At 46.2% G+C, this 27,633-nt stretch overlaps 1 protein-coding gene across 6 annotated transcripts; it reads left to right on the top strand.

Moving 5' to 3' along the window:
• The first annotated feature begins 7 nt into the window (after positions 1-7).
• Positions 8-27,008, top strand: PMS2 (PMS1 homolog 2, mismatch repair system component). 6 transcript variants are annotated; one of them, XM_027610026.2, is made up of 15 exons: positions 8-178; positions 2,057-2,196; positions 2,828-2,914; positions 3,107-3,209; positions 4,201-4,384; positions 6,625-6,792; positions 7,571-7,668; positions 9,460-9,559; positions 11,204-11,288; positions 12,846-13,001; positions 15,082-15,937; positions 20,230-20,397; positions 22,743-22,843; positions 23,049-23,218; positions 26,304-27,008. In XM_027610026.2, the coding sequence occupies exons 1-15, from the start codon at positions 156-158 to the stop codon at positions 26,445-26,447; spliced, it is 2,583 nt and encodes an 860-aa protein (XP_027465827.2). In that variant the 5' UTR covers positions 8-155; the 3' UTR covers positions 26,448-27,008. The 6 variants fall into 6 exon arrangements, with proteins under 6 accessions (XP_027465827.2, XP_027465828.2, XP_027465831.2 ...); XM_027610027.2 differs by lacking the exon at positions 22,743-22,843 and having other exon boundaries at positions 23,092-23,218; XM_027610028.2 differs by lacking the exons at positions 8-178; positions 2,057-2,196 and adding an exon at positions 4,027-4,092 and having other exon boundaries at positions 2,882-2,914.
• The last annotated feature ends 625 nt before the right edge of the window (positions 27,009-27,633 follow it).

Below are 27,633 nucleotides of genomic sequence, written 5' to 3'. Positions count from 1 at the left end.
GGCAAGAAGGAGGAGTGGGAAGCGCCGGCTGTCCCATCCGGAAGGGGCGGGGCACAGCGTCGGAAGCAGCCAATGGGCGGCAGGGAGGCAGAGCCTCCGTGGGAGCGGCGGCGGGAACTGTTCCGAGTCCCGGAGGCGGGTCAGGTGCTGGATCCATGGAGCGGGCGGAAGGGCCGAGGTGAGCGGTGCGTGCAGTGTCCCCTCGCGGTCGCCCTCCCGGAGGCCCACGGCGTTCCAGACCCCGGGAAGGGAGGGGAAGGAGACCGCGGCGCTGGGCGAGCCCGTGTGGAGGCCCCGGAACGGGCTCCTCGGCGCTCCCCGGACCCGCTGTCCTTTGGGGCGCTTTACGGTCGGGGTGGGCGGGGGGATCCGTCCCGCTCCCAGGCGGGCTCTGCCCAGACGTCTGGACGCGTCAGTGGACTGGCAGCCGGAGCACGACATCCCACGAAACTGAACTCATTTCCTTTCTACCTGGTTTCTTTCTCTTTTCTTTTATTTGAAAATTGAGGTTATTTGGGGGAGGCTTCAAGGCACATGCTAATTTGCATAGCCTCACAGTTTTTAAAAAATGCAGAACTTTTGCATCCCCTTGAGTACGTCACTGCTGGCTGGTAACCCAGTTCGGAGGGGCGAATCTCCGGCTAGCCCTGCTGCGTTCAGTGTCAGGTTCCTGAACCCAAATTCGCTGTCCGTGTGTTTCAATGTTTCATCCCCCGTCCTCAAAATAAATATTGGAAGTGGATTTGTGGCCTATGGTGTGTTGCCAAATAAGTAAGTGTCAGGGAAACTTCTTTCCATTTTGTGTTGTCATCTGCAATTTTCTCATTTAAGAAAAACCTGAATGAAATTTTTTGCAAGGTAGAACGAAGAGTAAAGATGTTTGTTGCTTATTTTATAAGGATTTATTGAGGGTCTGCTGTGTGTTAGCAGTTGTGGGAGGCTACCCAAAGATTTCTCTCGGAGGGAGACTCCTGGGTTCTATTAAACCCACATTACCAATTAAGCCACTTACAAGAAATTGCTAAATTAATGAACATAAGGAATGCATTCTTGGGATGAGCAGGAGTTTGCCAGGCAGAGGAGGAAGAGGGGAACGGTCTAGACAGACCTGTATAGACAAGGTGCAGTGTCTAAAAGAGCTTGCGATATTCAGGAACAGTTTGCTGTGACTAGAATATAGGTAAAATTGGTGAATGGAGAATTGGAGAGAAAGAAAAGTAGACTGGGGTCTGGTTTTTCATATGACTAGATTTTCATATAGCAGACAGTGGATGCTAGATTTTTTTTTTCCCCTGAAGTCTATTTTTTTTTTAGTAATCTCTGCACCCAATATGGGGCTCAAACCCAGGACCCCGAGATCAGGAGTCCCATGTTCCTCCAAATGATCCAGCCAGGCACCCCTATGCTAGTAGATTTTTTAAGCAAAGAAGTTATTTGTCCAGATTTGTGATTTCTAAAGTAACTGCTGGTAGCATGGAGGGTGGTTTGGAATAGGGAGAAAGTAGAAACAAATTGGTTGTGTAACTCTTAAAGTAGGTACAGCAAGAACTTTAGGGGTTTTAGCCAAAACAGCAGTTAATGGCCTGGATTTGGAAGGGAGATTCAAAGGCTCCTGTGGAAATAGTTTTATAACAGGTACCCAGTTTCTAAGATGGTTTTGATTTTCACATAAACACTCTGTATTTCCTACCATACCCTTGGGTTTTCAAATCATGTGAGAAGTGTTGCTTTCGCTTCTCAGAAGAAGATCCCACTGTTGCCAAAGATTATTGGCCCATAGGTTGGGGGTACATGTGTTTCGTAGATCCCAGCATAATTAAATTTCTAAATATCCATTGCATTGGAAGTATCTATTCAGAAGATTTTTTTGACAGAAGTGTAAGACTTGTAGGACAACATTTATATTTGAGAATGTAATCGATGGATATGTTAATCTAATAAACGAATGCATTGGACACATTATTAACAGAGATGAATCATTTCCTGCAGTTAAAACCAGGATGAAAATACATAATAAATGCATACTCACTTTGTTTCTTGTAACTGGTGTCTTTAGTACAGAACTTGCTAAGGCCATCAAACCTATCGATCAGAAGTCAGTCCATCAGATTTGTTCTGGACAGGTGGTACTCAGTCTAAGTACTGCTGTGAAGGAGTTGGTTGAAAATAGTGTGGATGCCGGAGCCACTACTATTGGTAAGTTCGGGACAGTTTTAAGCCACAGGGAACCATCAATTTATACTCTTATTCAAGAAACCCTTGTGATTGTAATGAGACAATCAAATGTTGGTATACTGAGAAATTTTATTTTTTAAACTTAAATTTAGCATCTCTTAGGTACCTAATACTTAGGTAGATAGTAGTAATAATAAAAGCAGTTAACTTTTATCGTGTTCTTACTAATGTGCCACACGGCTATTTTTAAGATGCAGAACAACTTTATGAGATAGGAATTATTGTTATATTTTATCTGTTTTACAAATAAGAAAATGAAAGCACAGGAATTTACTTTTTTTTGAGGTTCTACAGCGAGGATAATATTCTGGGAAGTCTGATTCCATAGCCTAATCTCTTTAATGACTGTGTTAAAATTATCCTTTTGAAAGAGAGATAGGAAGGAAGGAAAGAAAAGAAAACTATTTTATCTGGGTTAATAAATTGCCAAGAAGACCTTTAAAAAAATGAAATATACCAAATGACAATAGTACATTTAAGTGAGTATAGTTACGACTCATCTTTGCATTAGGTAAGTTATAAATAAATCCTGCTAGTATAAAGGCTTTTAATGGATCAGTTCTTTGAGAAATTAATATGTTACACTTTTCAGATCTAAGGCTTAGAGACTATGGGGTGGATCTCATTGAAGTTTCAGACAATGGATGTGGGGTAGAAGAAGAAAACTTTGAAGGCTTAAGTAAGTTGAATTTTTCTAATCCTCTTTTAAAACACGTGGGCAAAATGTTTCAAAAACTTTGAGTAACACTGTCTTAGGAAACGCAAAAATGACTTTTTTTTTGTAATGACCAGTTACTTTGGTAGGTATTGTGACTATTCAGTGGCATATCACTTGAGACATCTTGGGTCTTACTGTGCACCTCTCTTTCAGCTCTGAAACATCATACTTCTAAGATTCAAGACTTTGCTGACCTAACTCAGGTTGAAACTTTTGGCTTTCGGGGGGAAGCTCTGAGCTCACTTTGTGCACTGAGGTGATAACAATATTTTTGTCTACTAACTCGACCCCTTATAAAAATCTCTGAAAATGAAAACGTATGGATTAGTGGTTGCTTATACTTTTCCATCCTGAAATGCCTCAAGCTCTAACTTCCACATTCCGTTTTATCTTACTGCCAATCAGAGTGGTAATACTTCTGAAATGTAAGCAACGAAGTGAAGTAAATAGTCTTGTAAAAAAATTGTTGCCCTTGTTAAAGCAGTAACTTCTCAGTGTCAAAATAGCACAAGGATTGTAAGTTACAGACAGGTCGGTTTTAATTTATTAAAATATTTAGGAAAAAAATTTAACCGAAGTTCTTATTATATTTAACACATTTCAAATTTCTTTTTTTTTTTTTTTTTTTCAAAGTTGAAACTGAAATTTTATTTATTTATTTATTTTTAAAGATTTTATTTATTTATTTGAGAGAGAATGAGAGATAGAGAGCACGAGAGGGAAGAGGGTCAGAGGGAGAAGCAGACTCCCTGCCGAGCAGGGAGCCCGATGCGGGACTCGATCCCGGGACTCCAGGATCATGACCTGAGCCGAAGGCAGTCGCTTAACCAACTGAGCCACCCAGGCGCCCTCAAATTTCTATGAATAATTATTTATACATTGGAACCATAATATTTTTTGGATCCTTGTTAAAAATTGTGTTAGAACTGTAGGAATAAAACTGAGAAATACATCTTTATTCGTTAATATGTAAGCTTTGAGATCTTTTGTTTTGCAGTTTATCCAAAAAACAAATATCAAAGCTTTTATCAAAACAGAACATTTACAGAACTCTCTGTCTCACTGTCTGTTAGGTGCGAAACCTTAGATTCTACGATGACTCCTCACTCATAGAAACTTTCTTGGATGATCTCAGAGGGGTCAGCATTTTTTCAGGAGGGGTTTTAGAGAACAGAAGTAAGAAAATGAGCATGTGATGCCCAGCACCTGTGAATTTCTGACCCCGTGGCGCCTGCTCTCTCTCACAGTGATGTGACTATTTCTACCTGCCACACATCCGCGAAGGTTGGGACTCGACTGGTGTTTGATCACAATGGGAAAATTGTCCAGAAAACCCCCCACCCACGACCCAGAGGGACGACTGTCAGTGTGCAGCAGCTATTTTATACACTGCCTGTGCGCCATAAGGAGTTTCAAAGGAATATTAAGAAGGTACAGTAAATCCAGAACCCCAGCTTCCCAGAGCGTTGGTGGCGTAATGTACATACGTAGTAAAAGATCCCCCACACAAAAGTAAACTGAAGTTAACTCCTCAGTGAATTCTCTTCCCCGAATTTTTTTGGGAAGTGCTTAGTTTGCCTTTTCCCACCAAAGACTGAACTTTAGGTTGATTTACTCCCACCAAAGCACATTTATTAAGTGTTGTAACATGGGAATGGGTTCTTTAAGAAGTAACATGTTTTAATTTTATCTGTAGTTTTGTTTGTTTTTATTAAGGATTTTATTTAGAGAGAGTGTGTGCACATGAGCAGGGGGAGGAGCAGGAGAGGGAGAGAGAGAATCTCGAGCAGACTCTGTGCTGAGTGCGGAGCCCATTGCGGTGCTCCATCTCACAACCCTGAGATCGCAACCTGAGCCAAAATCAGGAGTTGGACACTCAACTGACTGAGCCACCCAGGTGCCCCCTATCTGTAGTCTTTTAGTAAGATTATTTTTCTTGGTTTCCTGAAAAATGAATTATTACAACTTTTTTTTTTTTTAAAGATTTTATTTATTTGACAGAGAGAGACAACAGTGAGAGAGGGAACACAAGCGGGGGGGGGGGGGGCAGGGAGAGGGAGAAGCAGACTCCCCGCTGAGCAGGGAGCCCAGTGCGGGGCTCGATCCCAGGACTCTGGGATCATGACCCGAGCTGAAGGCAGACACTTAACGACTCAGCCACCCAGGTGCCCTCCATCATGACTTTTTTTTTTTTTAAGATTTTATTTATTTATTTGACAGAGACACAGCGAGAGAGGGAACACAAGCAGGGGGAGGGGGGTGGGAGAAGCAGGCTTCCCGCGGAGCAGCCCAATGCGGGGCTTGATCCCAGGACCCTGGGATCACGACCTGAGCCGAAGGCAGATGCTTAACGACTGAGCCACCCAGGCGCCCCTACATTTTTTCTTACTTGTTTATTTATTAAAGATTTTATTTATTTGTCAGAGAGAGAGAGAGAAGCAGGCAGAAGGAGAAGCAGCTCCCTACTGAGCAAGGAGCCCGATGTGATCCCAGGATCCTGGGATCATGACCTGAGCTGAACGCAGATGCTTAACCGACTGAGCCACACAGGCATCCCTTTCTTTTTTATTTAAAAATGAAAAAATTTTGTAGAGAGAAAAACTTTTTTTGTACCTCATGGTAAAAAATCAGTGCTTCAGAAATTATAGGAATAAAGAACTCGTACTTGCCAGAGAGGACCACTGTTGATGGATTGGTCTATGTCTCTCCAGACTCTTTTTAGTTTCATGTTTTTATAAATCTTGAAAAAATTTTTGAGATGAGTTAATTAGTATAATGAAATCAAGCAATACAGAATATGGAACATTTAAGTAATGTAGAGTTGTATGTGGTAGAAAGTTGATATTGTGTCTGCTGACCTCCCAGAGTTTGGTGTATATCCAAACATGTATACAGATGTATAGAACCTTTATGCATATGTTTCAATTTTTATCTTAACAATTAGGATCCTATTATATATTGTAGGTATCTTTTTTGGCTGACTCATAATTTTGTTCTTTATCATTCTGTCATGTTATGGATATCCCATAATTAGCTCCTTGTTGACGGTTGCTTATGTTTTTAATTTTTCACAATTACCGATTGTTCCAGTGAACATTTTTGTAATATACATTTGACTGTGCCACTCTTTCTATAAGAATAAAATTCTAGAGGAAGGATTGCAAGGCCTAAGGGAACGCACTTTTTGATTTTTATAGCAGCAGGCATGGGGGTGCCTGGGTGGCTCAGTCAGTTGAGTGTCTGACTCTTGATTTCAGCTCAGGTCATGATCTCAGGGTTGTGGGATCGAGCCCGGTGTCAGGCTCTGTGCTCAGTGGGGAGTCTTCTTGAGATTCTCTCTCTCCCTCTGCTCCTTCCTTTCCCCCATCCCTGCTCATGCTTTTTCTCTCTCTAAAAAAAAAAAAAAATACACATGGAAATAAAATTGGAGCAGTGGGCATGGACACCGTGGGCATGAGAGAGGTATGGCTAGAAACCTAAGCCTATGAGTTCTCTTTTACACCACGTACAGAGATATACGTGGGAGATGATTCATGGCTCATTCTTTCAGGGATAATCTGCCTTAGTTGTGCGCTGATATGAGAACCTTGAGTTGGATGTTTTAACTTGAATCATTTAATTCTTGTAGGGTTAAAGTGACGTGGAGTCTTGCATTTGTGTTTTTTACACAGGAGTACGCCAAAATGGTCCAGGTCTTACATGCATACTGTATCATTTCAGCAGGCGTCCGCGTCAGTTGCAGCAATCAGGTTGGGCAAGGGAAACGGCAGCCGGTGGTATGCACCAGTGGGAGTGCCAGCATAAAGGAAAATATTGCATCGGTGTTTGGGCAGAAACAGGTAGTGGTGACCAGTTATTTAAGAAACATTTTATTGCTCTCGTAGTGAGAACAGGTTTCCACTGTCCTTTCCAAAGAATAGAGAATAAAATCCAGTAATTGATTTTCCTTTTTTAAAGATTTTTATTTTTAAGTAAGCTCTACGCCCAACGTGGGGCTCGAACTTACAAACCCTGAGATCAAGAGTCACACACTCCGTGGACTGAGCCAGCCAGGCACCCTTAATAATTGATTTTTGAATTAGGTACTTATCATAAAAATTAATTTTTTAAAAAAAATATTTATTTATTTGACAGAGACACAGCGAGAGAGGGAACACAAGCAGGGGGAGTGGGAGAGGGAGAAGCAGGCTTCCTGCAGAGCAGGGATTCCCATGTGGGGCTCGATCCCAGGACCCTGGGATCATGACCTGAGCCGAAGGCAGACGCTTAACGACTGAGCCACCCAGGCGCCCCCACAAAAATTAATGTTGAGAGCTGAAAGATTGTTTTATTTTATTCTAGAGAAGAAAACACTCCTTTTACTCTCTATCTGAAAAAATATGTTGTGGGCAATGTATCGGTTATGGATAAGTATGAGCTCAAGTGGTTCATCTTTCTAATAAAAAAATTACAGTTATTTTTACTGCCAAAAGCAGCTGTCGAGACTCTGTGCTCTTCATGTGAGTAGCCTGACCAGGGAAAGAAAACGCACAAAGCCCTCGTTCTGTATCTTCCTCTCTGAAGTTAGCTTCATCCTACTTTTGTTAGGAATTAACTGTGAATCTTGTTTTCTTTTAGCTGCAAAGCCTCATTCCCTTTGTTCAGCTGCCCCCTAGTGACTCCGTTTGTGAAGAGTATGGGCTGAGCGGAGCAGATGCTCTGAATACCCTGTTTCAGTGAGTAGATTTCTGTTGGGCGGAGATTGCAATCAGATGTTTTCTCTGGAGTTTTTTGTTTTTAAAGATAGTGATTTTAAGGCTTATAGTTTCTTTTTAAAAATTTTTTAAATTTTAAAATTTATTTTATTTATTTTTTTAAAGATTTTATTTATTTATTTGAGAGAGAGCATGAGCAGAGGGGAGAGGGAGAAGCAGGTTCCCCACTGAGCAAGGAGCCTGCTGCGGGGCTCCATCCCAGCTCCCTGGGATCATGACCTGAGCCAAAGGCAGACGCTTAACTGACTGAGCTACCCAGGTGCGCTTTTAAATTTTTTTAAACTTGAATTTAATTTAGTTTTTTTTTTTTTTTTAAGTAAACTCTATGCTACGAGTGGGGCTCAAACTCACAACCCCGACGTCAAGAGTTATATGCTCTACTGACTGAGCCTGCCAGGCACCCCAAGGCTTATAGTTTCTTATGTTCATTATAAAATTGTAGGCATTATTGCTGAGAAAGAGGATTCCTTTCTTTCTTCTTCTTTTTTTTTTTTTTAAGATTTTACTTATTTGAGAGAGGAGAGAGATAGCGAGAGAGAGCATGAGCAGGGAGGAGATGGAGAGGCAGGCTCTCCTTGAGCAGAGAGCCTGATTTGGGGCTCAGTCCGAGGACCCTGGGATCATGATCTGAGCCAAAGGCAGATGCTTAACCGACTGAACCACCCAGGCTCCCCAGAAAGAGGATTTCTGTAAAGGGGTCTGTTACTTAATTTGTTCAATATTCTGAGTCCCTGGTGCATTTTAGGGAGTTTCCTGTTGAATTTGCCTTTGTGGTAAAGACAATTTTTTTTTTTAACTTTTTATTTATTTATTCATGAGAGACAGAGAGAGAGAGAGAGAGGCAGAGGGAGAAGCAGGCTCCCAAGGAGCAGGGAGCCTGATGCGGGACTCGATCCCAGGACCCTGGGATCATGACCTGAGCCGAAGGCAGACGCTTACCCATCTGAGCCACCCAGGCGCCCGGTAAAGACAATGTTTAGTGATCAGTTAGAATAACTTTTAATTTACGTACAGGTTGTGCTTTATGGGGATTCGGCAGAGCGTAATAAGAGGCTGTTCCCTTTAGTTCATGCCTTACCCAGCATCTTGTCCGGCATCATTACTTTTAGTGTAAGAAAAATTGGCATTTTCCCTACTTGGGATTGGATGTGGGATGGCCCATGTCGCTCACTCTCCCTCCACTTGCCTGTGACTTATATGCCTAAAATGAAAGGTGGGGACTCACTGTGGACAGTCTGTTCTTAATAGAAGTGCGCATATCCCTGAGGTAGTTCACGAGTAGAGTAAGCACTTTTACAACACCTTAGTAGACAGGAGTTTGCTGATGGAGAGCAGATTTTTAAAGGGCAGGCAATGTAGGCAGATATCATGAATACAAGTAGTTAGACTCCTTAGCCAGTGGGATCAGCTGGAAGGTTCCAGAATGTGAGTCTGAGGTGAAACTCATTCCATGCATGGAGGCCAAGAATTTAATAGGGTGAGTGTGAGAGGAGAGCTGAAGCAAATCCGTTTTGAACCCACTGCATTGCATGTGGTGGATTTGTTGACCGCAGGCTGTAGAACATTCTGCAAGGTCTGTGTTCTTTTTATGATTTATCAGAATGGAACACAGATACGCATTAACTGAAATGTTAATACTTAGCACGTCACCAGGTATCCTGTTTTTGTTTTTACTTTAAGAACGTGCTCTCTGATGTGTTACTAACCCTTTTCATTCTGGAATCCTGCCCTTACTGTATGGACATTGAACAGCATCTCAGGCTTCATCTCTCACTGTGCTCACGGTGTTGGAAGAAGTTCAACAGATAGACAGTTTTTCTTCATCAACGGGCGGCCTTGTGACCCAGCAAAGGTATTTAAAGATTTTTCTGTATTAGTCTTTTCTTTTTGTCTTTAACTTTTAATTTTATTCATTATCTAATAAGGTCTCCTGACACAGGCAATTTACATGAAACATAGGACTTTGACTCGGAAACATGGCTTTAAATTATCTTATTTCAGCCATTTAAAGAAGTCTACTGGGCGCCTGGGTGGCTCAGTTGGTTAAGTGACTGCCTTCGACTCAGGTCATGATCCTGGAGTCCCGGGATCGAGTCCTGCATCGGGCTCCCTGCTCAGCAGGGAGTCTGCTTCTTCCTCTGATCCTCCCCCCTCTCATGTGCTCTCTCTCTCATTCTCTCTCTCAAATAAATAGTTAAAAAAAAAAGTCTTCTATACAGTTGTTTCAGTTATGTGTGTGTGTATGTGTGTATACATATTGATAACCCACATCTTTATTACCATAGAAATTATCACTATTTGTACAAAGTAAACATCTCAACATTCACCATCATGTGGACTTTTCAGTCAAGACTGACACATGAGCATATGCTTTGTATTTTCTCCTCTTCTGTCCATTTTTCAGGAAAATTAGGGCCCAGATACCTTCTGCCTCATACTGAAGCTGTTTGTCCTGATAGGGTTACATGGATATTAGTGGTTCAGTTTTTTTTATTTTTTTTAAGATTTTATTTATTTGTCAGAGCGAGAGAGAGAAACAGCACAAGCAGGGGGAGTGGCAGGCAGAGGGAGAAGCAGACTCCCCGCTGAGCAGGGAGCCCGATGTAAGACTCGATCCCAGGACTCTGGGATCATGACCTGAGCTGAAGGCAGATGCTTAACTACTGAGTCACCCAGGCATCCTAGTGGTTCAGTTTTGATTTTGCATCTTTAGCAACATTGTACCTGAGTCACGGGTTCTGATTTCCAGTGATACTTTAAAATGACTTCTAACAGATGTGGTTCAACCTCTGCATTGTCCACTGCATTATAGAAGGTGCGATTTTATCGTTTGTCTCTGACCCCGTTTAATAATCGCATTATAAAGTCATGTAAATACATTTCTGTGTATCTTAGCATGTGTTTAATGAGCATTTAAATTGCACCTGCAGCATGTTAACAACACTGGAGTTAACATAACCAATAGATAAATAAATAGGCTGCGCCTCTATCTTTTGCTATTTCTTCAAAAGTGTCTTTGGATTGGAAAAAGATTCAGGCTTAGGGGTTGGTGATTAAAAATATCCCTTTGAGGGGCACGAGGAAACTTTTTTGGGCAGTGGATATATTGATGATCTTTTTTTTTTTTTTAAGATTTTATTTATCTATTTGACAGAGAGAGACACAGCGAGAGAGGGAACACAAGCAGGGGGAGTGGAAGAGGGAGAAGCAGGCTTCCCGCTGAGCAGGGAGCCCGATGCGGGGCTCGATCCCAGGATTCTGGGATCATGACCCAAGCCGAAGGCAGACGCTTAACTGAGCCACCCAGGCGCCCCTTGATGATCTTGATTATGGTCTTACTGACCTTGACTGTAAACTTACCAAAGTGAATACTTTGAATACATGTACTTCATTGCAGGACCACTCTGCCTCGATAAAGCTGTTAAAATACATCCCTCTAGTTAGAACAGCGTGTTGGGGGACAGATGTTCTTTTTTAATCTTTGTTTTGTATGTAGGTTTCCAGACTTGTGAACGAGGTCTATCACATGTATAATCGACATCAATATCCATTTGTTGTTCTTAACATTTCTGTTGATTCAGGTAAGTTCCACTGAGCTCTCTGCCACATTGCTGACTTACCCGTAAAAGAATAAAATGAAATTATAAAGCACTGATAATGACCGGAAAGAGACTTTTGTAGCAATACTTACTGATAATGTATTTTTCTTTTTTGTTTTTTTACATTCAGACTTTTAATTTTATAGACTAATTTTTTATACAGGCTTTTCTGCTTTCTGCTTGAGACCAGGTTACTTGTATTATCAGGAAAATGTGACTTTTTCCTGGCACCCAAGGGAGAAAGCAAACTAAATGTTCTCCCTGATTTTAAAAATAATGCATATTTTTCTTCTGATTGGGAAAATTCGAGTTTATTGTTACCTAGTATTTTTTCTAGGCACTTAGAGATACGTACACACCTTAAAAAAATAGGTAGTGATGTACATACCTGCTCCTTAGCCTTTGCAGGAAGAAAATAATTTTGAGTAAGTTTGTATTAAGCTCTTTATCCTTATACGTGAATGTTTTCTTTCTTCTATGTCATTAAAAATTATTCAGAAACATGATTTTAGTAGCTGCATTCATTATATTCCCATATACTGATGTATCTTAGACCTTTTTTTTTTTAAGATTTATTTATTTGAGAGAGAGAGCTTGCATGTGCATGCACAAGCAGGGGATAAGGGGCAGAAGGAAATAATATCCGAACAGACTCCCTGCTGAGTGCAGAGCCGGACGCGGGGCTTGATCCCATGACCCTGAGGTCGTGACCTGATCTGAATCCGGGAGTCATACGCTTAACCAACTGAGCCAGCAAGTCGCCCAATATCTGAGCCAGCAAGTCGCCCAGTATCTTAAACTTCTTAATTTTTAGCCTTTTTTAAGCTGTCTTCAGGTTTTAGAAATTTAAATACTATCCTTATAATTAAATTGTTATCTGTAACTTTGGTTATTACTTAAGATACATTTCTAGAGCTAGAATTACCGTGTCTGTGACTGATCATGCTGTATTAATTCACTCGTCTACCAGTGGTATACTGGGTAGTGTTATATTTCACCAAATTCAGTGGGTGATAGAAGGACCTCATTTTAGCTTATAGTTTTCTGTCATATGTTTTCATGTGTTTATTTGCCTTTTTTTTTGTAAATTACCCATTCGAATACTTGCATATTCCATCCATTTAATAAATGGTTTATCTTTTTCTTGTTTATTTGAAAGAGTTAATTTTATAGTTTATGAATTTTAATCTGGACATTGCAATTTTTTTTTTCATTGCAATGTTTTTAATAGTACTTTCAGGGGGCACCTGGGTGGCTCAGTCGGTTAAGCAGCACCCTTAGGCTCAGGTCATGATCTTGGGGTCCTGGGATCGAGTCCCGCATCAGGCTCCCTGCTCAGTGGGGAGCCTGCTTCTCCCTTTCCCTCTGCCCCTCCCTCTGCTCATTCTCTCTCTCTCTCTCTCAAATAAATAAATAAAATCTTAAAAAAAAATAGTACTTTCGGTAAGTGCAAGTGAAAAAAATAGTAGATGGGGAAATTTCTGTTGTTAAAGGTGATTTTAAACACAAGAAGTATCTTTTTTTTTTTTTTTGCCTTAGAATGTGTTGATATCAATGTCACTCCAGATAAAAGGCAAATTTTACTACAAGAGGAGAAACTTCTATTGGCAGTTTTAAAGACATCTTTGGTAGGAATGTTTGACAGCGACGTCAACAAACTCAATGTCTCTCAGCAGCCGTTGTTGGATATGGAAGGTGAGAGAAATACGGGTGTATGGACAGCTTCTTAAACTCACAGCTATTGTGATACTTTTCCTTATTTTTTTCCTGAGGGATAGTTTTTTTGGACATGGAATGAAATGTCCTCTTTAGACAGAGGATGTGTCACACTCGACAGTGTAGACGTGAGGAAATCTGATTAACGAGAGAAATGGCAGGCACGTCCGGCAGATCTGGGGATGTGGTCTTGCCAAGACTCAACCGTTTCTCTTTAGTAAACACTCCTGCTTCGGCTGCAAGCCTTTTGTTCATTTCCAGAGCTCTGAAAAAGCCAATTCTGACCACTTTTGCCCATTTTCTCATTTGTTTGATGGAGTGGGGACTTTCTGGGGCCCTCACTCTGCCATTTTCCCACACGTCACCCCCGTGCCTTCTACACTGAGTGGTATGTTGGAATGAGCATTGCTACAAAGCTGATCCCTATCTGTAATAGTAATATGCACAGTTATTATTTTACTGCCTGGTCATACGTGATCAGCCGTCTGTTTAAGTAGTTTGATTCTTTTTTATCCAAACCACGTGTAGCCGGGACATCTGGGCGGGGGACCAGAGTTGAGCCCCAGATGCCCTCCTTGGCAGAGGGAAGAGTTGGCTACTACCTCCCCTGATGGCCATATCTGCTCCTTGGGGTGCATCCTGTCTTCTGTAGGCCAGCTCGCCCCGATCTCCATGTTTGTATGTGCAGAGATGGAGGTGGTGGGTGCCCCTCGTTGTGTCCTCTGAGGGGGGAAGACCAGAGCTGCTGAGGGAGCTGAAACTAGGGTTTGGTGGAAAGCTGAGGTGACAGATGAGTATTGCTCCCAGTGAGAGGAAATGGTTTGGGGATGAGGCTTTGTAAACAGAAGGTAGAGGAGTTGCTGTAAGTTGGGGTCTTAGGGGAGGGGCAGGGATACGGAGCAGCTCTGTCCTCACATTCCCTAACACCGCAGGGGTGGGGAGAGGTGGATTTGGAAGATAGCAGGCAGGCTCTCGTTTTGATAATCCCGGAATAAGGTGGAGGTGAAGTTCCCGAGGGCTGAGGTGGGGCTTGAGCGCAGAAACTTAGACAGTAGAGTGGCGGAGCTTTGATGTGGACGCTGGGAGCCCCCATCGGCCCTGCTTGCTCTCGGTGTGGGGTGCTACGGATGTGGGTGTGCGTGGGGATGGGGTGGAGGATGGGCCGTTGCATACACAGTCTTTGTGGAACTGGCCAGGGTGGCATCTCTGAGCCCACTCACAAACACTTTGCCAGAGGCTACCCTATAAAGATAACCTGCTCAGAATATTGGGGCATCCCAAGGCACAGTTGAACCAATGTCCCTTTTCAGCCATTTAACTGAATACAGAAACACACGTAAGTGTGTGAGCCCTGAGGTCAAGGAATAGCACCCCTAAACCACCCTGGGACTCCTTTTCTTCCACCGCCTCCCCCGGTGGTGACCGTTTTCCTGACTTCTGACACCACAGATCCGTTCTACCTGCTTTTAATTTGAAGCCACCTAGTATGTAGGCTTTTTTGGGATTTGTTTCAGTGTCTCGTATGACTCATCCGTGTCACATGGGGCACCTGATGCGTTCCCTCTCTTTGCTGTACAGCATTCCCTTGTATTTACATGCCATGGTTTGTTTGTGGACAGTTGTGTCATTTCCGGGATTGGGCTGTTGTGACTCACACAGCCAAGAACACCCCCGTCTGTGGCTTTGGCGGGCATGGGTGCCATTTCCAATGGGAGCAGCAGTGCCGGCTTGCTTAGATTCAGGAGCTCCCCCCAGAGGGTTTTCCAAAGCCATCCTACCGATTTCATTATCCCCAGCAGTGTGTAAATATTCCTTTTGATCCTCACCCTCGTGAACTTTTGTCGTGTCTTAAGTTTTTACCCGCGCTGGTGAGTATACAGTAGCATCCCGCTGTGGTTTTAATTCATGTGCCCTTTATGATGAACGTGGAACCGTTTTCATATGTTTGATCAGCCGTTTGGATCCCTGCTTTTGTGAAGTGCCTGTTCAAGTGGAAACACCTCTCTGATTCCATTTCCGTGCAGCCCCTGATACTCTTCTCTGTTCATTATCTACTCAGGTCACGTAGTAAAAATGCACTCGGCAGAGATGGACAAGCCTCAGCCAGCAAAGCCGGATAGTCCTGCTTCGTTAAGGACCGGAGAAGAGAAAAGGGCAGTGACCATTTCCAGACTGAGAGAGACCTTTTCTCTTCGGCACACGACGGAGGACAGGCCTGAGGGCCTGAAGAGCCCGGAACCGAGGCGGGTTTCCCCGAGACAGAAGAGACACGAACAGCTTCCCGGCGCTTCAGGCTCTCTCTGCGCCCGGAGGCCCATCCCTGGCACAGACTCGCGTGGCCCCCAGGAGGAGGTGGTGCGTTCAGCTCAGGGCCCCTGTGACCGCAGGGACAGGGGGGACACGGAGCAGGACTTGGGGCATAGCTGCCCATCAGCCAGCCCGGGGGAAGGGCTCGGCAGCCCCGAAGTGGGCGGTCACGCCAGCAAGGAGATTTCCCAAGGAAGTGTGGAGTCTCGGGCGGAGTCACCTGAGACTGACCGTCGCTCTGCAGACCCCGAAGGCCATCTAGACCAGGAGGATGGCGGTCGGACACATGGAGTCTTGCCTCGGCCCGCCGATGTGTCCTCCTCAAACACAAAGCGTTTTAAGAAAGATGGAATTCCTTTCAGTTCTGACACCTGCCAAGGGTTGGTGAAGACTCAGACCTCACCAGCATTTCAGGTTGACGTGGCTGTTAAAATCCATAAGAAAATAGTGCCCCTGGCCTTTTCTATGGTCTCTTTAGCTCAACGAATAAAGCAGTTGCAACAACAAGAACAGCGAAGAGAAGGCGCACAGAATTGTAGGAAGTTCAGGGCCAAGATTTGCCCAGGAGAAAACCAAGCCGCAGAGGAAGAACTCAGAAAGGAGATAAGGTAAAGTTCTTCCTTAGGAGGGTTTGTGCTCGTGACCGTGAGCTGCAGCAGGGGACAAGGCTGATCCTTCCAGGCTCTGCTTTTGCTCCCCTGGGTGTCTTCTGCTCCGCCCGCCTCTCCTCTCCTGGCTTAGGGCACCGGTGTGGCCCCGCCTCAGCTCCAGGGTCTGGTCCTCTGGCTGCCGGACAGACGGACCTGCCTGAGGGCCTTCCCCGCACCACAGACCTGGCACATCCCCACCTCAGACCTGCCTGAGCTCCTCTCTCTTCCTCTCCTAGCCCCCTTTCTCTGCCTTCTCAGTGCTCCTTCTCGAAGATTCTGATTTTGGAGTCTGTCTCCCTTCCACGGATTGGTCATCCATTAGCCTCACTGGTGCATCCTTGGTGATGCTTTTTCCTTTCACCTCCTTTTTGTTGCCTCTCATGCGTGGCAAATTAATTTTCTTTAAAGAACTCTTTCTCTGTGAAACCTTTCAAGAATTGTTTCCTTAGGTTTTCTTTGCACATCCTTTCCATCCGTCAGAATTAATCAGTCCTTCGTTGATCCCCACCTCATTCCTCTTCGTGAAGGTTTCCAGCTCACAGCACCTCCTCCCTGCACTGAATTCATGGTGACTTTTGGAGACATTGCCATTTCTTGTTATTGATTTATTTTTAAAAATATTTTGTATTTATTGATTTATTTTAAAGATTTTATTTATTTGACAGAATTAGTGAGAGCAGGACCACAAGCAGGGGCAGTGGGAGAGGGAGAAGCGGGCTTTCCGCCGAGCAGGGAGCCCGATGCGGGGCTCGATCCCAGGACCCTGGGATCATGACCCAAGCCGAAGGCAGACGCTTAACGGCTGAGCCACCCAGGCGCCCCTGTTTATTATTTTTTAAAAGTTTTATTTATTTGTCAGAGGGAAAGCACATGTGTGTGCACGCACACAAATGGGGAGAGGCAGGCAGAGGGAGAAGCAGGCTCCCTGCTCAGCAGGGACTTGATCCCAGGACCCTGGGATCATGGGCTGAACTGAAGGCAGATGCTTAACCAACTGAGCCAACCAGGCGTCCCTCGTTATTGATTGATTACCAGAAATTGTAATGCATTGTCAAACTTGTGATTTCCAGAGGATTGCCTCCGGTAAGACTAAGTAATAAAGGGAGTCAATTTAGAGAAAACTGTTAATACTGATAGTAGAAAATACTCGTCACCATCACTTTGTTGAGAATAATCATGTATAATGTGATTTCTAAAAATGATGAATTCTCTTGAAATGTTTAACTTTTATCTTTTTAAATGTTGTATGTGTTTTGTCTGAGCAGGTACTGACATATGCTGTGACTTGTACAGAGTGCATTGAGATTTTGTGGCACTTTTAGTCTGGACTGCTAGGCTTTGCTTAATTTTGACGATCAAGTCTTCAACAGCAACCAATTTATTATACTCCCTTGATATCCACAGTGCCTAGCTTACATTGAGAAGGGTTTTCAGGAAATAGTTCCTTTAACGTGTGTGTGATTAATGGAGGTGAGCCTCTTCCGGTGGGCTCTGGGGCCTGTGAACCCTGAGGGATGCAGGGATGAGCCAGGCTCCTTGCTCACGCACACGCATGATCATGGAACACGTGCTTGATGGGGAAAGACCTGGAAGGTGCCCAAAATGAAAACTAATTATACTTTCCCCCTGGATTCTTTTAGTCCTCTCAGTGAGTGAAATCAACTGTAATTTTTAAAAATAGTGATTTTTTTTTAAAGATTTTATTTGAGAGAGAGCGAGCATGAGCAGGGGGAGAGGCAGAGGAAGAAGGACAAGCAGATTCCCTACTGAGCAGGGAGCCCAATGCAGGCAGAGGTTGATCCCAGGACCCTGAGATCAAGACCTGAGCCAAAGGTGGATGCTTAACCAACTGAGCCACCCAGGTGCCCCCAAAATAGTAATTTTAAATCAACAAATATTCATCGATCACCTGTCGTCATGGTTCTGGAATTTGGGTGCACATAACAATCGATGAGGAAGCTTGTTTGAAAAGCAGCACTTATGGCCAGCCTCGGGAGATTCTGCTTAGTAGATCTGGTAGATCGTGGGCATGGGTCCCAGGAGTCTGCATTTTGACAGGTACCCCAGTTGGTCACTTGGAGAACCCTGATGCACAGTGGGCCCAGCATTGGCTTCTGGCCTTCAGTGCACAGCTGCTGGATTGCTTCTTGGTTCTGAGCTGTGGTTCTGCTGAAGACTTTTTCCTGAGACACATTCCGAGTGAAAGAATAGGCAGTAATTGAAGGTACTGTGGTCGTGTTTACCAGCTTTTGTGTTTATATTTTGAGTTATAACTAAATACATCAAAGTCGTAAAGTTTTGCTGTTTTAGTTCATGGTGGGAGATACACCTGCAAAGACAGAATGCCTGAGTCTTCGGGCCGGTACAGGTTCTTCCCGTGGGGTATCTACCTGGGGAGCCGGAGCACAGAATCAGAGCCAGGGAGTTGGCCTTCGTGCCACTTACCCGTGTGTTGCCTCTCAGCTCAAATCCACTGTACTTTGCCCTACTTTGCAACCCTGGTGCCTGGACCTTATAAGCCTTCTTTTCTGGGGCGCTGCCAGACTTTGTCAGTAGGGGGCACCGGAGGGACATTGCAAGACACTGCCCGAGCCCGGCTTCTCTCCTTGCTTCTTGGCGGCCCTTGTCTTTAACTCCTACAAGGCAGCTGCCAGCAGCAGGCCCAGCATTGCTCACTCTCTTGCTGCAGCAGACCTAGCGGACTTATTTTGATCCGGTGGGCTGCAGGTCTGAAGCTCAGCCGGGGAGAGGGAGGGGTGCTCTTGCAGGAGTTCCTTCTTTGGACGCACTCCCTCATTCCTGGAGGTGGGAGCTGCCTTCTGCCTTTGCTACTCCCGTGTTTCTTAGCTAAGTAGTTAATCACCTTATACTGGTTTCCAGTACCTTGTTAGGATTTTTCCCTGTTCAAATCATGGGTGTGGCTTTTGTGGCTTGTGGATTCTGACATGGAATCACTACTAGGAATGGTCCCAGGAGACACACCTTTGAAGACAGGGTTTGGGGATTGGTTTGGTCCTGCCCTTGAACTTGAGCTCCGTGCTCGGCTCCTTGCCAACAGGAAATGGGAGGTTAGTAACCCGTGGCGCACGGAGGCGTCACTGTTTGACTCTCACCCATGGTTGACTGGTGAGGCACCCACCCGAGTAGGTCCCACGGGGGTCCAGGTGGCTTCTGTGCTGTGGGAGGGACCTTCCTCGCTGGAGCACTTACAGAAAGAAGGGACTGTCTCAGGACCATCTGAGAACCAGCGCGCTTCGGCGGCAGCTCTGACAGTCTCATGTCCTGCGGCCACAGGGCCGATGCTCATGAATTGTGTGGGGTGGAGAATGGCAATGTCAGCGTCCCCATGGAGATCAGTGGTGGTTCTGAGCCACGTCTACACTGATGCCCGCAGTCACTCACGGAGTTAGACTTTGGAGCCACCAACCAAACTACCTGTTGGTGAACTTAGCAGGTATCAGAACGATTGATACCCGGGATTGGTAAACAGGTAGTTTTATACACTGCTGGTGGGAGTGCAAACTTCTGTAGGTCCATCAAAGTAAAAAAAATGTACGTCCACATCTAGGGATTTATCGTATAGAAATGCCCCCAGAATAGTGCGGATTTATGTCTGTGAACGTTTGTTGCAACGTTTTTTTGTATTACTTGAAATGGAAACAGCTGAAATGTACTTTAGTAGGGAATTTGTCAGACAAATTATGGTACATGCACACAGTGAGTTCCTGTATGCCACTGAAAAGAATGAAGGAGATCTATCCATGTGGGTCTGAGAAAGCACCTAAGATGCATTGTTAAGTGATGGGAGTAGAACAGCATGAAGAATTAGGATTCCATTTTTGTTTGTTTAAAACAACATGTAGACAAAAGTCTGGGAGCTTATGTGCCAGATGAACAGTCGTAACTAATATATCTCTGGGGAGCTGGATGAATAACTAATGTTATCTTTAGAAAGTGGCATTATTAGGGGTGCTGGGGTGGCTCAATTGGTTAAGCATCTACCTTCAGCTCGGGTCATGATCTCAGGGTCCTGGGATCAAGCCCTGCATCAGGCTCCCTGCTCAGCGGGGAGTCTGCCTTTCCCCTCACCTCGCTTGTGTGTCCTCTCTCAAATAAACAAAATCTTAAAAAAGAAAGTGGAATCATTAGGAACTTTCTGTTTTATGTTTTTGTATTGTTTTGTATTACAGTCTATGAAAAGTAATCTTTTAAAATTGTAATGTCTCATAATGAACATTTTCTACATGCAGTAAAGCGATGTTCGCGGAAATGGAGATCATTGGGCAGTTTAACTTGGGATTTATAATCACTAAACTGAATGCAGACATCTTCATAGTGGACCAGCATGCTACGGACGAGAAGTACAACTTTGAGATGCTGCAGCAACACACTGCCCTCCAGGGTCAAAGGCTCATAGCGTAAGTTCATTCTGCTGTTCAGAATTCTCCGTGTTGTCTTCACACCTAAAGTTTAAAACCTAAGAGCTTATATGTGTGTGTGTGTCTGTTTTTTAGCCACAAGCATCCCTATGGCAGATTTTTATATTTTTTACATAATAATAGTCATAGCTGCCATTTACTGAGTGCTTGTTAGGTGCCAGGCACTGTTGAAACACATTTACACGCACTAACTCATTTAATCCTCCCAGACCTACGAGGTGGCTACTATTCCCACCATCGCTTCACAGGTGATTGCACAGAGGCGCACAAACAGCGGTTAGGTAACTTTCCCAAGGTCATACAGCTAATGTGTCATTTTTTTTTTTTAAGATTTTATTTATTTGACAGAGACACAGCAAGAGAGGGAACACAAGCAGGGGGAGTGGGAGAGGGAGAAGCAGGCTTCCCGCCGAGCAGGGAGCCTGATGCGGGGCTCGGTGCCAGGACCCTGGGATTATGACCTGAGCCGATGACAGATGTTTAACTGACTAAGCCACCCGGGCACCCCGTTATGTGTTAATTATCAAGCCTTTTGCCTTTTCTCGTTGGCCAGAAAAATCATCTTGATGAAGGGCAATTTATGGTATGTCGTGTGTTCAGAAAGGCAGCCAGCCTGTGTGTCAGTCCTCAGCTAGACGAGGTCAAGTCCCCTGATTAGTCACTGCAGAATTTGGTATTTCTCTCTCCTTTGCCAAACTGCCCATTTTACACTGACCGCTTTACAAGGTGGTAGGGTGTATCGTGTAAACCAGAAGTCCATAAGCCAAGTTAGAAGAAGAGGTCCTGAATTTTTACTTGGGAAATTCAGTGACGTAGAGAAATACACTCAGATCCCAACAAGAGTAGATCCCGGCGTGAAGAAATGTTCAACTACAATAGTCAGCGGGGAAAATACACTGAGTTTACGGAGTACTCGATTTCCTATGGAATGGATGAATTCTGTTTATTTTCAGCGGGTGTAAATGGTAACAATAAAGACATTCAATAAGCTACTTTATCAGGGCGCCTGGGTGGCATAGTCGATTAATTGTCTGACTCTTGGTTTTGGCTTGGGTCATGATCTCAGGGTTGTAAGATCGAGCCCAGCATAGAGCTCCGCGCTCAGCAGGGAGTCTGCTTGAAGATTCTCTCCCTCTGCCCCTCCCCCCACTCATGCTCTCTAAAATAGGTAAATAAAATCTTTTAAAAAATAAGCTGCTTTATCATGCTTAATTATTTCTGCCTTTTTCACAGAGGTCTTTTATTTTTCAGCCATTTTATATAAATAATGTCTCGTTCGTGGCATTTCAGGTTGGCTCAGGTAATCACAGGCCACTCGGGGTTCCTGGTGGGCCATATTTCAAGGATAACGATCATAGGTCTATCCTTTCCCACCAGGCCCTGCATGGTCTGGCCCTTCCTATGCCCTCACCTCCTCGTTCTCCATGCTCAAGGAGACACCTCAGGACACCTTCCCTGACCCCTGTCTCTAGGTCGGTCTCACTTGCTCTGTGCTCTTATGGACTGGGTGTCTCTTCTTCCTGATTGGCTGCGTGCTTTGTAATTATAGTTTGACTGCTTGATGAATGGCATTCTTCCCCACCCGTCTCTTACTCCATGAGGGTGGAGACCTGGCCATCCTATCTCCTGCCTTTATCAGTCTGTCTCATTAAGGGCTCGGTGATTCCAGGAGGACAGATGGACGGATTGCCCCGCAGATAGATGGAGAGAGGAATATTGCAGGCTCGGAAGGGGCAGGATAGCAAACAAATGCTCTTTATTCTGCTTTCAGAGGTCTGTAACATAGCACGGGAGGGAAAATGCCATCTTCATGTTCTCCCGTTATCTTTAAGGAGCGGATTGAGAGAAGCCTGGGGCCGTGGGGGTGGGGTGGCAGACTGAGGAAAGCCAGCTGCTTTTGTGGTCATTTTAACTTTAATAAAAGAAGATCGAAGGGGAATTCTCAGGCAGTTATGTGACCGGAAAGGCATGTAGCTCAAGAAAGTGTTGCTACTCACGTTGCTCTTTTTTTATATATATATATTTTTTAAAGGTTTTATTTATTAGAGAGCGAGCGAGAGAGAAACAGCATGAGAGGGGAGAGGGTCAGAGGGAGAAGCAGGCTCCCCGCTGAGCCAGGAGCCCGATGTGGGGCTCGATCCCAGGATTCCGGGATCATGACCTGAGCTGAAGGCAGTTGCTTAACCAACTGAGCCACCCAGGCACCCTCACGTTGCTCTTTGAAAGGAATTCAGAGAAGCACGTACTGGTTCGGTTTCCCTTTTGCTTTATAGCTAAAGGTTTAACTTCAAAACTGGGTTTGAGTCTCCTCTCTGTTCTTTCAGACCCCAGACTCTCAACTTAACGGCTGTCAATGAAGCTGTTCTCATAGAAAACCTGGAGATATTCAGAAAGAACGGCTTTGATTTTGTTATCGACGAAGGGGGTGAGTTATTAGGACTACGAGGTGCGTCCTGTTAGCGCCAGGAACAGTCTTTGAGGTTCTGTGGTTCAGTGTATTTCATCAGAGATGGACACGGTTCCCTCAGAAAGTGTTGCTGCTTTCCTCTCCCGGCGTTCGTGATCACATAGCACTGGAGGGACACGTGCTCTTCAAATAACCGAGTCTTCTCCAAATCTTATTCTTTTAGCTCCAGTCACCAAAAGAGCTAAATTGATTTCTTTGCCAACTAGTAAAAACTGGACCTTCGGACCCCAGGACATCGACGAGCTGATCTTTATGCTGAGCGACAGTCCTGGGGTTATGTGCCGCCCTTCCCGAGTCAGGCAGATGTTTGCCTCCAGAGCCTGTCGGAAGTCCGTAAGTAAAGAACGCTCGTCTGCGGGCACAGTGGCCGGGACTGCCGTGGGTCGTTGTATGGAACACAGCCACGAGCTTCTGTAAGCACATGTGCCCCGGAAGCCAGGGTCGGCGCTGTCTCTGACCTCTGTCCCGTAATTGCAAGCAGCATGCTCTGATAGAGCTTTCGCCGATCCCAGAGCGGTGAGCTTTCTAGGCCCGTGGTTTGTCTGTGGATGGGGAGGAACATGGGCAGATGACCGTTGCTCCTGCCGGCCCTAAAGGCCACTGCGCGGGGCTTTGCAGGTCCTTCCGTCGGTGGGCACCTCACTGGGTGCCCTGTTGCACTGCCGCCGCTCAGGCTGTCCCAGAGGTGGTGGCAGTGGTGGGTGATCGGTCTGATGTCCAGGTAGGTGCATCTGGATCACCTGGCCCCTGGGAGCGGCCGGGACGCCCTCCCTTCATCAGATACTCCCTGAGCCCTGGCTGTGTGGCCCGGCCTGTCCAGGTGCTGGGGGCTGCCCAGGTGACAAGAAGGGTGAGGTCCTCGCCCTTGTGGAGCTTATGATTTAGTGGGGAGGGAAAGATGTAAGCAAAATAATGACAACCTCCAACACCAACAGGTTCAGAAAAGAAGTTAGAACAGCGAGGAGCTGGGGAGTGGCCACGGAAACCCAGGCAAGCCGTCGAGGTGACGGCCAGGGAAGGGCTGTCCGAGGAGGGGGCATCTGAGCTGATGCCTGGAGGGGACATGGAGCCCCTCGGGGATGAGCCCTCCAAACAGAGGAGACAGCAAGTGCGAAGATGGGGAGGTGGTGGGATGGGGGTGTTTGAACCCAGCCCGAGGCTGCCTGTGTGATGGGAGCGGGGCCAGGATGCGAGCGGGGCCAGGATGCGAGCGCAGCGGCGTCTGGGGCCCCCCGGCATGGGGTCTGGCGGTCCCGGCGGGCCCCTGGGAGCTCGCGCTGCTTGGAGGCTGTGATGGCGGAGAGCGGGCCGTTGCAACAGGGTGCCCGGTGAGGTGCCCGTCGCCGACGGAAGGATTTGTAAAGCCGTTGCTAGAGCGGAGAGGGGGCGGCAGGGAAAGCAGCGGCTTGCTCACTTTTGGGGGAGGGGTGGCCTAAAAGCTGTGTCGTATCTGAGGCCCCATCAGGCTGTAATTGGACGTGGTCTGAAAGCGGTCAGATTAATGAATCAGAGCTCAGGGGCAATGTCAGTGCCGGAGGGAAAACTTGGGGCACTTTACAGCTTTGGGGTTGGATAACATTACTCCACGGAGGGGGTCACTTAGAGCAGAGAGCGGGGCCCGGATCTGCCTTCCATCTGCGGGGCTTTGTTTGAGGAAGACCTTGTGCTGGTGTCCCAGTCCTGGGGTGAGTGGGAGGCCGTGCAGACGGGCCTGTGCTAACAGCCGGGCATCCTAGAACCCTGTCTCAACGTGCCTCAAGCTCTCTCTGCACCCTGGCAGGCCCTTGGTGCTGCAGCTCTTCCTTGTCCTGTGTGCTGAGCCTTATGGGCTCCCCTCTGCCGCACCCCGAGGGGCCCAAGCTCTGCCCTGCCGGCCCTTCAGCCCTGTCTGCTCGCTCAGCTCCCGCCACACAGGCCACCTTCCAGTTCCGCAGCCGCTCCAGCCTTCCTCCCGCCTCACCTCCCTCCTTCACGGACCTGGCTCCCTCCATCCTCAGCTCCCCCCGAGCACGCCTCTGAAGCAGCCTCTCCCAGGCCCTCGGGCACAGCCCCCTGCTTGATAGTTGCCTGTTTCTCTCCAGCATGGCAGAGGCCTGCTGCGTGTCCTGCCTCTGGGGCGGTGCGTGGCACGTGGAAGAAGGAAGGGGATGCATAGGCTCAGGCTTGTCGCCTGTCACCATCTCTTCTTGTTTCTCAGGGGCTCAGTGTCTCTGTGTTTGCGTGGACCCCGCTCATTGCCACGTATATGTCAGATAGAGAAATGTGCTGTGGAGAAAAGCAGGGTGAGGGCCACAGAGGGACAGACGGGGAGTGCTTGGAGTCAGGGACAGAAGCCTGAAGGGAGGGGCAGTGAGACATGCAAGTATCTGGGGACAGAGTCTCCTGGGCAGAGGGCATAGCCGGTGCCAAGGTCCTGGGGCAGGTGCTTGCGGAGTCCATCTGTAAGAGTTGGACTGCTGGAGTGGGGGCAGGGAGGGATGCGTGCTTGCAGGTGCGGGCACAAAGGCCAGGGAGGGCCAAATCAGGTGATGCATGTGGGCTCTTATCCAGGTGCGAGGCAAGAGCTGAGAAGGTGAGCCATGTGTGTGATCCGACGTGCCTTTTTTTTTTATTTTCTTTCTTTCTTTCTTTCTTTTTAAAGATTTTATTTATTTATTTGAGAGAGAGAGAGAATGATAGAGAGCATGAGAGGGAAGAGGGTCAGAGGGAGAAGCAGACTCCCCGCCGAGCAGGGAGGCCGATGTGGGACTCAATCCGGGGACTCCAGGATCATGACCTGAGCCGAAGGCAGTCGCTTAACCAACTGAGCCACCCAGGCACCCGTGCCTTTTTTTTTTTAAAGATAGGGGCACCTGGGTGGCTCAGTTGTTAAGTGTCTGCCGTCAGCTCAGGCCATGATCCCGGGGTCCTGGGATCGAGTCCCACGTCCGGCTTCCTGCTCCGCGGGAAGCCTGCTTCTCCCTCTCCCGCTCCCCCTGCTTGTGTTCCCTCTCTCGCTGTCTCTCTTTCTGTCAAATGAATAAATAAAATCTTTAAAAATAAATAAATAAAAGGAATTGCTGGCTGCTGAGTGGAGAACGGCTGGAAGGGGGCCCTGCGGGCGCCGAGGTGACAGGGCAGGGCAGCGGGCCACAGGCCGTGGTGGAGCCGCCGAGACTGGTGGGATCCTGGGCAGGTTTGGTCGGCGTCTCCGGCCGAGGTCTGCTGCTGTGCGGGAGTCACCGAGGGGCTGGATTTCCCGGAAAGGTGGGGGCCTGAGATGGTAGAGGGTAGGTAGGGTTCCTCGGAGGAAGATTTCTCGGGGAATGTTGTTGTGGAGTTGTAATCTGGTCCATCTTTGTTTCAGAGAAAAATGCTCCTGAAGAGTTGTTATTCTGCCCAAAACCAATAAAACTTTAAATCGCTGTCTCCTATTCAGGTGATGATTGGAACTGCTCTTAACACAAGCGAGATGAAGAAACTCATTACCCACATGGGCGAGATGGACCATCCCTGGAACTGTCCCCACGGAAGGCCGACCATGAGACACATTGCCAACCTGGATGTCATTTCTCAGAGCTGACAACGCTTCTCATTTTATAGAACTACACATTTTATTGCAGATTTTTCTGTTTCCAAAAGCAGGGTTTTTAACTAGTCACTTGTTTGCAAAAGAACCTGCTGTTTTAAGAAAAATTACCAGATCCTTAGAAGTGATCTCGAGAACCTTTTCAAACCACATGGAGCATTGCTTGCCACGTTTTTTGTTCTGCACTTGAACGTGTGCACGTGTACAAGCAAGAGTCTGTCACAGAAATAGGAAGAACGCCTTGAAAGTCACTCAGGCCTCCCTCTGCTGCAGTGGCCTGAGCTATTTTAGTCTGCAGCTTTCAGCCTGTAATATGATTAAATTCCTAATGGTTTAATTTCATAAAATTATGGTCCTTTTGGGTTAGTGGCTCTCAAGCCTAACGCACATTAAATTAAAAAGAAAAAAAAGAATAGAAACAAAACCCAACCGGAAGAAAACGGCCCAGGTGGGGCTGGGGCCTGGGGTCACTATTTTTAAATGATCCCCCGTGCAGCCCGGGTGGCAAAGCGCTGTCGTAGGCAAGGGGAAATAAAAGATTGATTTTTCTCTAAATGCTGCGATTTCCTTTCCTTGGGGCATGGATTGCAGGATGTTCTTGTTGCTGGCCCTCCGTAGTACTGGAGAGAGCAGAAACTGTTGTCAAATAGTTTTTCATAGACTCTCGTCCTGTTTGAACCCAGCCAGAGACGGAGGTCAGAGTGCCTTCTGTGGACCCAGAAGGCTGTTGATGTACAGTGACCAGTGTGGACCAGCCGCCCTGTGCTCACCCACCCTCCCAGCTTCCGTTTGCAAACGTAGAATTCTTCAGATGTCATGAGACAATCAAGTAATCACTGTCATGTGTCAAAACACTATGCAGCTGTGCCCTTCTGTAGGCTCTCATTTGATAATTGCTGGAACTCTGCAAATTGGGGTCTGGTAGGCACCACCTCCATCTCCACCGCCAAGACTGCTGTGGCCTAATCTGAGAACCCTAAATTTTGTGACCTAAATGGCCAGAGGGGGGCTCAGAAGATGTGGTTGAGTGAGGGGTCATAAAAAGGGGCAAGTATCCTGGATTGGCTGGGTAGATTACCCCACCCAATCTAGCACCTGTCTTAAAAGTTGGAGAACCTCTCTCAGCTGATACCGAAGATGTAGGAAGGCCACCTCTAGAAGCTGGAAAAGGCAAGGAAAT

This window comes from Zalophus californianus, chromosome 10 (genome assembly GCF_009762305.2).
Source record: "Zalophus californianus isolate mZalCal1 chromosome 10, mZalCal1.pri.v2, whole genome shotgun sequence".
In the NCBI taxonomy this organism is placed as follows: Eukaryota; Metazoa; Chordata; class Mammalia; order Carnivora; family Otariidae; genus Zalophus; species Zalophus californianus.
Note: the sequence above shows the minus strand (reverse complement) of the source record. Positions and strands in the feature narration are given on the sequence as shown.

Coding starts and splice junctions, on each gene's coding strand:
- PMS2 (XM_027610026.2), top strand. CDS start 156: ATGGAGCGGGCGGAAGGGCCGAG. Junction 4,385..6,624: donor TTCAAAGGAATATTAAGAAG/GTACAGTAAATC, acceptor TTTTTTACACAG/GAGTACGCCAAAATGGTCCA. Junction 22,844..23,048: donor TTTTGTTATCGACGAAGGGG/GTGAGTTATTAG, acceptor TTATTCTTTTAG/CTCCAGTCACCAAAAGAGCT.